This window comes from Passer montanus, unplaced genomic scaffold (genome assembly GCF_014805655.1).
Source record: "Passer montanus isolate IOZ18808 unplaced genomic scaffold, ASM1480565v1 scaffold26, whole genome shotgun sequence".
NCBI lineage: Eukaryota > Metazoa > Chordata > Aves > Passeriformes > Passeridae > Passer > Passer montanus.
In genome coordinates, this window is record NW_024367261.1 from 11222120 (window position 1) to 11235882 (window position 13763).

General features: G+C 36.7%; 1 protein-coding gene across 2 annotated transcripts in view; it reads left to right on the forward strand.

The window, feature by feature from the left end:
- The window catches only part of ADCY1 (adenylate cyclase 1), a 157174-nt gene extending 152205 nt beyond the window's left edge, over nt 1–4969 (forward strand). The window contains exons 18-20 of one of the 2 annotated variants that reach the window (XM_039712161.1): nt 841–955; nt 2940–3064; nt 3909–4969. In XM_039712161.1, coding sequence (XP_039568095.1) covers nt 841–955; nt 2940–3064; nt 3909–4247 — 579 coding nt within the window. In that variant the 3' untranslated portion in view covers nt 4248–4969. Of the gene's footprint in view, nt 1–840; nt 956–2939; nt 3065–3908 lie in introns of those variants that run through there. The other variant, XR_005627784.1, reaches the window with a different exon arrangement.
- Nucleotides 4970–13763: the final 8794 nt, after the last annotated feature.

The following is a 13763-nucleotide window of genomic DNA, read 5'->3' on the forward strand; positions in this document are numbered from 1 at the left end:
TGTCTTTAATTAACCAAGGTTAGATCCTGGGGAGAGAACATGAGTTATAAAATAAATATACAAACCTCTCTTTTTCACTTTCTAATAATATGCTGCTTAGATTTTTACTACTTTGTCGCAAATATTTCTTTCATGATCTTTAGAATTATGTTAGAATCTTGCTAAGTTTTGGAACCTACAATATCCTCTGAAAATTAGCTGCACAGTTTAATAAGACGGGATTTGTAAAAATTATTTTCTTATGTTTGGGGTTTTATTTACAAGTTAATACTTCACCATTTCATTTGATCCCTTTTGGTCAAAAAACATTAGTTCATTTAGATACATTTGATAACAGTGCCCTTCAACTTGCCTGAAAAGGCAAAACACAGGGGTGTTCTGCACCTCACAGGATTCAACCTAACAGGAATTTTGTCAATGGGAACAGCATGCACCCCATGGAAGCTGGGAGCTAGCAAAAGCCCAAAGGGAGAAGAGGGCAGAAACTGTAGTTATTAATAATCATCAGGCAAAGTAGTTTTTTAAGAAAGCAGGTTATATTCCCTGCCACACTCAAAACAAACATCTGCAGCTCTCTAGCAACAGAACCACTTTACCATGGGAACTTTGCTTTCCATTCTTCCCAGAAATGAAAAGGAGAGAGAGAAGAAAAAAAAATAGCAGAAGAAAAGAATGCATTTGCTGCAGCTACCATCGAAAGTTTCCCTTCACAAACAAAAAAAATTGGTTAGATTCTTTTCCTAAGACAGCTGTTTGAGCTTCTCATTATTTTTCACTTTAGTATTTAACCTGCATCTCAGTACCATACAAATCTAACATGCAACACTATTTTGTTTCTAGGCTAAAAAATCAATTTATTCCCATCTGAGTACACTGGCAGATTTTGCAATAGAGATGTTTGACGTTCTTGATGAAATCAACTATCAGTCTTACAATGACTTTGTCCTACGAGTTGGTAAGTCATGCTCTACAATTATCACACAAGCAGAAGATTGTTTTTTGTTGGCCTTTCCTGTGCTGTCAGCAAAGGATTACTTGTCCTGCAGTCATGATTAAAACTGAAAATTCTCCATTAATGACAGAGTCACATCCATGTAAAAGGTCAGCAGTCTGGATGATGTGAATTATAGTAAGGAATTGTAATTACCTCCAATTCCAGTATGCTTACTTAATCCATGGACCCCTAAAACAAAAGTACACCATTAATTTTCTACAATATTAAGAGTGTACCCAATCCTGTGGCTTACACTTGGAGGATGGAACAATACTTGCCTCTGGGAAGAGTGAGAATTGAATGCCCAGAAGAATCTACCCCAAACACTGAAAAAATACTTAAACAGGTTTGTCCAGAGCCAAAGGGCTTTAGAGTTGCAAATTAACACTGCTGAGGGAACATTGCTAAACTGCTGAAAATTGGGTCTTACTGTATTACACTAAGTTGCATCTGCAAAAGCTTTGTTGGCATTAAAAGTGCAATGGGAGCTTTTTCTCCACAGACACCAAATCATCTTAACCAGTCCTGTTTTCTCCAACAAATCAAATCCTCTGGTCAGCACAACACAACCCTTCCCATGCAATCCTTTACATGTTATGTCTTACCACTAATTTCTCTCAGCCTTCTTAGAGATCAAGTTCCCTGCTTCCCTTTCTTCATGTATCTTGCTCCTCTGCAGTGATACTTCTACTGCTGTTCTCATTTTATTGCATATTCTAATGCTGATAGTTTTCTCCAGCTTCTTTCTCTATATATTTTCATTGGCTGACTTGTGAGAATGACCTGGGCTACAGGAAAACTGAGGTTGCTAGCAGCAGAAAGACCAAAGACATCAAAGGCAGCAACAGAAGAGTTATACATCTTTGACCTCCTGTACATCTTAATAATTATAAACCCCAAATTCTCTTTGAACTCTGTTATAACTTGTTTTTCCAGGTTCGCAAAGGATCAAATATCTAACCCTCATTCTTCTGCATAAATTGCCTAGAAAAGCCCTTGCACAGAATGTCATGCAGGGTTTTGTATCTTCAACTCTTCAGGGCACTCAGAAGGAACATCCCCTTTTATCTTCCAAACAAGATGCTGAAATCGGTCAGAAATGTAGAATTGAGCTCTGCAGTTTCCAAAAGAATATGCTTGAGCCATTTTCATATACTTTTGTCTTCTACTGTCTCTGGGATCTGACTTGTCTAGTACTAACAACCAACTTGACACACTTCCCTTACCCCAATCTTTGTGTATTCCAGACCATTATTTCTGTTCCACTTGGAGAACCTCCATTAAAACCTCCATTAAAAGGCTTTACATATGCAACTGCAGTGGAAGTTATAGGAAACAATTAAAAATCTTTTACAGTTTGTCCCATTTTCAGCTAAACTCTGCACTACCACTGCTTTTTTTCTTTTCTTTAAACAAACATTGGATTTTTAAAAAATCCACAGAAAAATCAAATTTTTATGTTGTCGATCACATTACATTTCCAATAAGATATCCCAAGGAATGTCTTTGTTATGTTTCTAAGACTTTTACAAATGCAGAATCCACTTGGCATTAATTTATTCACAGAATCATGAATATGCTAAGGGATCATCAAGTAAGGGAGCCATCAGGGTCATCAAACCCAACTCCTGGCCCTGCACAGGGCAGTCAAAAAGTCACAACATGTACCTGAGAGCATTGTCCAAATGCTTCAACTTGTTGCTGTGATCATTTCCCTGGAGACCTTGTTCCAGTGCTCAGTCCCCCTTTAGGTGAAAAACCTTTTCCTGACACCTAACCTAAACTTGCCTTGACTCAGCTTTATGATGTTAACATATATTACTGTATTACCAAAAAAAAAAAAAAAAAAAAAGCTAAGACACTTGTGTCAAATCTGTTTTGCAGAATTCGTGTTTCCTTTTGATAATATGCTGTCGTGAAAACCAAACTTGTTGTTTAATTTTAGGTATTAATGTTGGGCCAGTAGTGGCGGGAGTCATTGGAGCCAGAAGACCACAATATGATATCTGGGGGAACACTGTGAATGTTGCCAGCCGGATGGATAGTACTGGAGTGCAGGGAAAGATTCAGGTAAGTGCATTCTAAAACAATTTTGCAAACTTGACATACTTCCTGTTTTATATGTGGTTACATTTTCAAGAAGACTAAGAAAATGCAGCCTCTCTTTGTTCTTATGGAGAGGGCAACTCTCTCCAGATGACTCATCATTGGAGGTCAAACAACCATAGTTGTTTTCCATCTTATACACTTCACTCCTTAGAGAAAATGAAATCCTCAAATAAATAATTTCCCATCAAAAGAAACAAGAGTTCTCTGCTTCATTGCACACAGTTGAAGGTAAGCCTGGGAATGTAAACAGTGCCGGTCTTTGTGCTGTAGAACTTTTGCCTAAATAAGACCTACAAGGAAAGGATCTATGCTAATTTGCATCTTAACACATTTTATGTAGCTCTAAAAATCGCTCCGATACTTTGGATTGGAGAGGTGATGCAGACAGAGAATATTGTTATTCTACTACTAGAACCTATGGTGTTCCTCTCAAAAGTTCAATGAACACCTGCAGTACCTTATCCAATTTATCTGTCAAATCTCCAGGGATAAAAAGGTCTTCTGCAATAAATCAACATCACTAGAACTGATACAGCTTACAATTTAGTTACATATCTCTGTTGGATGGAGCTTAATCTGTCTGTGTATTTATATAACTCAAGACCAGAAACTCTGCTTTTCAGATTCCAGTTTTATCAGTGATCTTTACTTCTTAAAGAAAATTCTAAGTGAGCCTGAGAGCGGGTGTAGGTGAAAGTCCATTCTGTTTATGCATATTTCATGTCTAAGAAGTAAAATGGAGAGGGGTGGGCGATTACATGAACAGAAAAAAGTAACAGGCTTGTTTTTTTTTTCCTGTCTTTAGGTGACAGAAGAAGTTCAGCGGATATTAAAAAGATGCAGTTATGAATTCGTGTGCAGGGGTAAAGTTAGTGTAAAGGGAAAAGGTGAAATGTTGACCTATTTCCTGGAAGGAAAGGCTGATGGAAATAATTCCCAAACACGGTCATTAAACTTAGAGCGGAAAATGTATCCTTATGAGAGAGCAAACATTCAAACAAAACTGGGCACCAGCTGTCCATCGGTGTCCTCAGTTACTAGCTTTACTGTAAAACCTGGTCTTGGAGCAGGTCAAGCATCTGCCACTCAAACAAACCAAACACTGCATTATCTTCCTTCTGTGCCAGCTGTGAAGGAGGCATAGAACAAAGGAGATTTGGTTGTGCCACTTGCAGTGAACTTAGAGAGCAATGGTTGCCTGAATTTTTACTAAGAAGTCAGAGGTCATAGGCCATGCCATTAACCAAGGACCACTACAGCCCAACCAAAGAGAACTTGGGGACTGTGTAATGAACTCTTGGGATGGAACATATAAGGGCTAGCAATTCTGTTATGAAAAGTCAAAATGGGATTTTCTGGAAATGAGGCATATTTTCTTGGTATATTTGAACAGTAGATGAAAACAGAAAAATGTGCAAGCAATTATTTATGTGTGTGTATATATATGTTTTAATCCATATATGCACACATACAAACAGTTCTGTGTAGACTTAATAGAAATTTATAGAGATGGACATAAAAATGTGTATTTATTTACACATCCACCTGCAGAGACATAGCAAAGAGATTTCTCTTTCTGTCATAGTAAGAATTGTTGGTTCTAGGATTAGCAAAGCTGCATTTAACCATGGAATGTGAAACACCTGGAGACTTTCCAGGGCTACAGTAAGACTCTGAGAAACTGTGCTCCCAGTGTACAAATTAATTCAATGAGAACAGTGTTTGTTGTGCCGTCAATGGCAGATTAATGAAGACTGGATTAAGTTGATTACAGAACCCTAATCTTTTTTTTTTTTTAGTTCTCCTTGCATGCTCCAAAAACTTCCAAAAACTTTCAATCAAATCATTACACTAGGATATAAAGTATATAAATCACAGAGCTTAAGAACCATTCTTTCCATTTAAAAAAATACAAGAGTGGTAGAGCATAGAATTTGCTGCCTCTTTGTATGTCATTTGACTCTGCACAAGACCGAGGAGCCACACAGCAAGCACAGCAATATGCTTCTGCAATATAGAAACATTCCTGTATGTACAGTGCTGATTTTACTGAGGAGCAGAAGGATGGTATTATTTCAGGCTTTTAGAAATAGCACAAGTCCTGTGGCTCAAGTCCAGGATTTACCATTCTAAACAGCTCAAGGAACAGTCCTGTGCTGGTGGCAAACATACTGCTGCTAGTTTTGTGACATTTGTATGTTTGCCAACATAGTTTTATATATTAATTGACTTTTAAATTTATGCCACACTCACTCTGGCATAAATTTATGCCAGACTCACTCTTCAAAGCTGTACAATTATAGAAAGCTTTAATCTGAGAAACAAGCACAGTCAAACTTTGCCAAATGAGGAGAAATGGTAAATGTGCCAGGAGAGTGAGCCTCCTCTTAATCTGCATAAAAAGGAAAATATTGTGGCTGCTTTTTTCTCTACTGCTGCCCACAGCATTTTGCTTATGGTTTCATACTGAAGTGATGATCTGGATGTGAAATATAGAGGGCAACTCCATAGTTGAGGTGACAGCAGTTGAAGGTCATCCTGCTGAGGGACATGTACTCCATAGACATGTGCCATATTGTCCTAATGGGGATTCACAGGCTAGCTAACATCGTCTGCTTTCCGAAAAAGAAGTAAAACTTTACATTGCCTAAAAACATGCAAAACTTCCTTTTAACAAGCAAAAGAATCCACACCCCCCAAAAGAACCCCAACAAGATCAAAAAACAACAACAAAAGCAAAAGCCAAAAAAACCCAACAAAAACCAACAAAAACAACCCACAAAACTAAAAATCTCACTCCAGAGTGCAGAAGTTGTAGATTGTACAATAGAAAATTTTCATGCAGTAGGTTTCACGCTTCCCTTTGGTGTGCCTATTTTGTAACAGATTTCAGTGGAAAGAATGTTCTGAGAGGGTCCCCTCTAATCAGCTTTTGCTTTGGAGCAGTAATTTTTTGTGCTAAAAGTATATCATAGCACTGTGTCAGCAGATGCAAATGGTTAAAGAAATGTTGCAGGATTTTGTGTTCTCCACTCAGGATACTCTGAGACTCCAGTGTTTTTCAGCAGAGTTTTAAATTAATTTTTATGTTCCCTGTCTGCTGGATGCTTCATTACAAAGCTGGCAAAGTTAGTCTTATGATTAAAGTGACTATAAAAACCTGAGAACTGCTTCTTAATTGTACTATACAGGTAATATGCACCCTGATTGAGCTGAAGAAAGTCACTGCATTTCTTTAGCTACCCAGTTCACAGATATTCTTCTAGAATAATTTATTTTTGGTTTTGAGACTTTCAAATAATTTTTAAAAAATACACATAGGGAATACCGATTTAAAAGAATAAATATTTACATAAATAAACTGAGTAAGTGGTATTCATGTAAAGCACACTTTACGTTTATGTTCTCTAACAGACTTATAAGAACTAAATAATCACATGGGTAAGCTAAATATTTAACCAAGTTGGAAAACATTATGTGTAATAGCATTAATCACTTAGTTCCTCTTTCAGACAGTCCATGCTACACAATTTTTGAATTCAATTAATTTGGTATAATTTCACTGATAATAATGAAATAAAAGCACCTTCTGATCCTGGAAGTAGATCTGGTAGTATGTGAACACATCGACCAAACACACCTATTGGCCCACCCAAAAACTTTCAGTGAAGTTACTCATTTGTTATTCTTTTTATTGGGCTCAAGATATAGGCATCTTGCCATCTTTGATCTTTTACTAAGTGGACAGTGAGCACAAATGAATAGTCCCCTCTGCTGGTATTTTTGTGACTGTTCTCCTTCCCAGACCCATTCCCAGTCTGATAATATCAGTGGAAGATCATGCAGCAAGGTAAATTTAGATTATTCATGTTTATATTTTAAATTATTAGCAGGTGATAATTAATTAGAATTGGTCCAAACATTTTCAAAGCCTGATCCTCTTTTCCAAATAAGGCATGTTACTTTTGTAAGAATGTTTTCCTTGTTGAATGGAAAGGATCAGACAGGCACAGTCCATCAACAGCTTCTCATTTTGTACTTTTGGAGGAAGTCTCTGCCTCCCAGAGCAGTTGAGTGGACCAGGATGGCTTCTTGGTACTGCAGGCAATCTGGTGTGTACGTCCTAGCTTACAGAATCAATAATGGTATATTTGGAGTTGTTTTCTAGACTTTAAGTCATAGATTTATAGAATGCTTTGGACAGGAATGGACCTTAAAGATCATGTACTTCCAACCCTGTTGCCAAAGGCAGGGACACCTTCCCATAGACCAGGTTAACATCACTCTCATTGAGTTCATTATCATTAACATCAATATCCTATCATTAATGTTTTTTTCTATTTGTATTATGTTGTTGCTGGTTTTACAATGGGAAAATGATATATTGTTTTGTAGTCCTGGATTGAGCAATATAAATGTATGAAGAAACTTCAACTAAGGCACAAATTGGTCAAATAGAATTTAAAAATAATTGGCCAGGTTCAGCAGCCATTTCAACAATGAAAGCTAAGTGTCCACTGAAATCATGATATTATGAAGCTGTGCTCTTATCTTTATGCTTTCCCTCCCTATTCATATAGTTTTTCCGCATTTTCCTGTTCTGTCTACATTTGTTTAATTTCAGCTTTTGTGTGACAGATTTAAACGACATATTTAATCCCTCTGTTCTTCTGCATTCTTTGACATGTTTAATAAGTTTTATACATGGAAAGAGGGGAATATATATGGAAGTAATACTTCTGAAAACCTCAAAAATGCCCATTGTCTGCCAAATTAGAGAAGACTGAAAGCAAAATTTTTATTGGCAATTGTCCTAATTGTCCATGTCCAAGCGGGCACGTGGCTCACTCCAATATCCCTGAAAATCACCAGAAGGATTTCCCTAGATTTCTGTGGGATTTGTGTTGTGTCCATCTTATTGCATGCAGTTGTATTTCCCCTCTTGCATATATTAATTTTCTGGTCAAGTGCTGTGACTTTTGCCTAGGTAACCTTGCTGTAGCCCTGTCAAGGTGTCTGCCCCACAGCAACCAAAAGTCCCCAGTGTTCATCTGAGGATGGTAACTTGTTGATTTGTGGGCAGAATAACCTCCTGTACTTCTGTTCACTGTTTTGTGCAGCTGTTAGCTTGAAGCAATTAACAGATACAAGCTCTAAGAAAAAGTTACGCCATTTTGGCGTGTCAGTGTCTGTCAATAGCAAGCACAATATTTCATGTCAATTTTGCATGCTTTCCCTTTCAGATAATAGTAATAATAGAAGTCTTTCATTCTTTATATAAACATATAAGTGTCAGATATCTTTAGTCTTGAGACCTAATTTCTAAGTATTCCTATATTACCTTTATCTTCAAACAGTTTTTTAATTCATATTCTCTGCTGAGATTGCAAACTGGCATTCCATTGGCTTACTGGCTAGATATTTCCAAACGTATTCCATTTACATTGACTCAAAATCCACTTTACCCAGCCTGTGAAATGCATAGTTTTTTGTAGCTCTTTGCCCTGTGGCTAGTGACACTCCCTTATCTTCACCAAACAAACACAAATTTTCCCTTGCTTTCCCTAGGTAAGACTGAGAGCCAGAAGCTTCAGCTTGTTAGGGCTGAATCTGCATCCCCTTATGTATCCACAAGGCCTGCAGTTCAGTATGCTTGTAAAGGTCAGGAGTTGAGCTTCTGGAGGCCAAGTTTTGCCTTGGGTTATAGCAATGATGTCAATACTGAACTGAATATTTTACAACACTGTAAACAAGAGTAGGTCATGCACTGAAATCTCTTTCACACTCTTGCCTGTAATTTATCTGTCAGGCAGAATAAAGTAGTTGGGTGTCACTATTTGAATGGAAAGAGTATATGATCTGTGCCATTTCAGCGCTTTGAAGAGTCTCAACACATTAATAAGTAGCATGAATCATTTTCCTGTGTTGGATTCCTGCTTGTAGCAGAAATAATTTTCTTTACATCAGCAAGTCTGTATATGTTCTGCCCAGGCAGGAGGACTATTTAGCCATAATATTCTTTCAAGTTAGAGTTTTGTATTACAGTGAAAACCAACATTTTTTTTAATTTGTGATAAACCTGTATTATAATGCCTTATTTTTAATCTTGTACAGTGTTACAAAATAACAGAAAACATTGGCCTTTCATGTATTATTCACTTTAAAAGATGTATTGTACTATGAAATTTTGTAAATAGTTTTAGCTGGGACACGTAGTTGCATGTACACTTGTATAAAAAGAAGCAAAAAGGCACACTTTTAACAAAAATGAATGGTTTTTGTAAGAGGCATTTTACATGTGCATGGAAATGATATATCCTTTTAAAATGGATGTCTTTTTTGGTTTTCCTTGCAATCTACTGCATGCCATTCATGCCTGACTTCAGTAAAACAAAACAGTAAATTTTCCTAAATGTTTTTGACATATCACTTCTGGCACAGTTAAATCAATAGTTGCATGTGCATTCAGCAAACCAAAACACAAACAGCAAATAAAGAAGAAAAATAACTTCATGATTGTGATCTGCCATCCTCAGTGTTTCAAGGTCCATAACACAGCATATGAAAACTGTTATCTCTAAGCTGTCTTCATAAGGTACCTTCTGGTCATTAGAAGCAATAAACTACTTTCTGTAAGCAAACCAATACTCTAGATGAAAATGGTGTAGTGTCTGACATTCAGTGGTTATTCTCTGATACTGCAACTGATGTATCAAGAAGGACTAGGTGTCAAAACCATCTTTGCTGTATGCAGGTGCAACACTATGGAAAGCAAAGAAGGTGAATTTGGCCCATTAATGTTACCCAGAGTACATTTCTAATGCGATAATAAGTTATTGTATATGAAGAGTACATAGTTCAAATAGGTGGTTTTCCTGTATTCATACATACATATATATGCATATGTATGTGTGTGTGCATATAAATATATATATATATATACATTTTAAAAAAAATTTTGCCTTATTTCAGTCAGTTTTTTTTACTTCTTTTCCAAATAGTTTATATTGGTAAGCAGAAAGTATGTAACAAAACTATCCAGAGAAAGTTCATTATCTAGCTTTGAGCCATCTGGGTTCTCTATTGATTTCATGCTTCCAGAGATGCATCCTTTAGACATCACAGCCTAACCCACAGCTTGAGGCTGATGTCAGCTAGTGACATTGAAATAAGAAATCAATTTCCAGTCTTATATCTGTTTTTTTCCCATAAATCTGATGAACAAACTTAAAATTCTGAAGGAAAACTTAAAATTCTGAAGGTATTTTGCACACCTCTTTTTTAAAGTTGTCATATCCATGTCACTACAACTCAGGATTACTTCTCAAATTACTTAAATAATTGCTGTATGACAAGTAAGGAGTATTTGAAGAGCATAACACTGAGTCTCGTGGCAAAGGGAAAAGGGTGTAGACTGAATACTTTCTGCTTTGAATAAGGATTTGCCTTTTACAATTTGGGCTAGTGTTATAATAGAACTCAGAAATCTGTTAATTTTTTTTGCTTAATAAGGTGACTGTTGGGTTAACTAAGCAGTACAGCTTTGGCAAGTACTTTTGTCATCCTAAGTTAAGAGGTAGGTTCCTACAATATATCCTGGTTGCCTGCATAGAAAAACCACTACCTTGTACGGACAATTGTCTTCATTATAGTAGTTAAGGATTTCTAACAGTCACTAACTCATCTCAAATTCAGTGGGTCTTACATCTCAGTGTGATGTAATTGTTGTGAATAATGACAATCTGGACACTGCTCCTGGGCCCCAGCCTGTTTATGATTGCTGCTTTTCAGACTCTGTATAAACAATTTTTAGATCATTGTTCATTTTAACTCCATCTCTCACTGAGTTCTCAGGCCAAATCTAAATAATTAATAAACATATTAAGGTAAATAATGGGAAAAGTACATATAAGGGAGTGGCTGCCTATTGCTCTTTGGCCTGACATCATTTGCAATCTGATCAGTGCAAGGATAAAAAGAAGGAAAGAAGGAAAAAAAATGGGCAAAGTTAGCAAGAGCACAAAAAATCAAAAAAGTAGCCTGTGAGATAGCAATTGCTGAAATAAAAGGGTGAAAAACCAATACTCTTCTGAAGTCAGCGGTAAAACTCAGTGACATGGGACAGGTCTGAAGTATCTCATTTGGAAGTACTTAACCAGATTCATAGTGCAACAAAAATAAGGCTTGTGTTTAATTTCATGGTCAAATCAGTTTCTGAGCTTTTGTGTCAAATTTACAAAAATATTCAAGATGTCATGGTGAACCACTTCCAGAATTTCAGAAGGAATTACTAGAAATATTTGACGGTTGTCACCTTTAATACCTATTTTTTGATCATTAGGCAGCACCTTGGAATTCGAATTAGCACTGGTTAATGTACATAGTGTAAGTCCTGAAAGGACTTGGTTTTGCTTGTGCCTTACTGCATGCTGGAGGATCTACTTCTTTATATGAGGATCCCTATTTTATGCCTTCTGTGGCATCAGATATAACACACCTACACAAAACTGAAAGGAAAAAAGTGCTGCATAACTGTGAAGATTTTTTATTAATTCCTTTCCTACTTTGGTTTACTTCCAGTACAGCTATGTGGATGAAAGGAGTGTTCCATTTGTTTGTGGAGGGAGGCCATACACAGGTATATGTGGGTCCAAGCTGAAGAAGAATAGGTTTCCTAGAAAGCTGAGCACATACAGTGCAGAAATTCTGAAGAATTTTTTTTCAGATAGTTTGGGACTCTTTTCACAAAGCTGGCTGCTTTCCTCTACAGAACACCTTCTAACTGCACTGTCAGGTTTGCTAGATGTAGGTTAGCCTGCTGGTGGTAAAAGAGCTAACAAACAGTTCTTGCTGTGGGCTAAAGTGGGGTTTAATTACTGTGGTTATGCACATTATCATGTCTTACTTTCAAGTGCCTGACCATCTGCTTTAATCCTACATCTGTCTGTAGTGGCGTCAGTTTTCAGCTGGCACACTGAAGTTACTTAGGTGATTTCTCACATCTTTTGCTCCTTAGTGCACATGGGTGCAAAGGCTGTCTGTTTCAGACAGATTTCACATGCCATTCAAGCAATATATCAAAAATTTTTAATGAAATGTAAATGAAAATTAATTATCTGTGCCATCAAAATTGCTTCATGATAATTATATTTTTAATTGCTACAGTAGAGATTCTTCTTCACTTAGAATTTCTGCTTTCTTTACAGTAACGTTACTAGGGCTCCATAAGGAAAAACAAAGAAGAAAAGAGATTGTATAACTTGCTCCCATTTACAAGTATAATTGTCTGTACAAAACTGAACTTAGATAAAGCAAACAGTTGCTTTTCTGCATTCAAACACCTGGTTATTACAGAGGAGTAGGTTTGAAAAATACTAGAGAATACAGTAAGAATGAAAGCAATGCTTACTTGTCTAAAAACTAGAATCCAAGAACAGCTACCTTTTCTACTGTAATTAACTCAATAAAGAGAATCTTAGAACAGTGATATTATTTTCTTTGAAATTCTGACAGAGGTTAAAATCTGACACACATTTCACAGTTTCAAGCAGATTCAGTCAAATTTGACCCATCTCTTAAAATCCCTGTCTTTAAAACTTGTGTTGCAAGTAACATTTGTCTGAACTGTATCCTGCTGGTAAGTCCTTCAACTCTCTGCTGTCTGGAGGTTAACTTCTCCCCTGCTGGCATATGTACATAGGTTCTGCTTTGAAATAAGATGCTCAGCATTTTTCCAATCTGTTAATTGAAAAGATGTAAAAGTGTTTTATAATTAATGTTCAGCAGCCTAAGGTAGGAAGTAAAAGACTATACAGAGCTTGTGTTCTATAAACAAAATTAGTCTGCCTACACATTATGACAGTGAGTCCATTACAGGCTTATCCATAATTGTAAGCATCCTAGAAATATTTAAATGTAATAAATATCATAGCAATAAGAGGAGATAATGCTAGACATACCTTCCTGCCTCTTAACACCACATAAGTCTTCTTTGCATGTAAAATATGACCTACAGCTCATAAAATATTGCTTCTTCAGAAATTGGTATCCCTTCTACCCTTAGCTCACCCTCAGTTGTTCAGTGCCATCATATTTTTGTTCGGGGGTTTACTGTACACTCAGGCCAGCTTTACCATCTCCCTCTGCAGGTCCTCTGTCACATGGTTGTCAAACTTCTTTTTCAACAAGAAAATATATTTTCAGTAAGTTGATTTTTTTATACATAATAGATGTTTAGGGAAAAAAAATACATAATACATAATCTTATTAGGAAGCACTACATGTGATAACAAACCTGAAAGGGCATATAAACATAGTCTGTGATGGGAGTGCAGGCACCAGCAGCTGGCAGCAAGCTGGGCAATAAGGCTTCAATCTGCCATCAGCAAACAGGGCAGCATCTCTCTGCTCAAGGGCCTGAAGAAGAGACACGGATAAGAAAGAGTCATGTAGCCTATTCATGTTCCCTAGTAGTTTACCAAGAACATGCAAACCCATTTCAAGAGCAGTCATGTTGTCTGTGTTTGGATACCAGTCTTTACTAAAATATTAGAAGAAACATACAGGCTTGGAGTATTATAAGGCTGATTGAATTGGAACATTCAATAAGAAGACTGTGCAAGAGGAATTTTAATCTACTTAATCTGCAGATGTTTGCAGC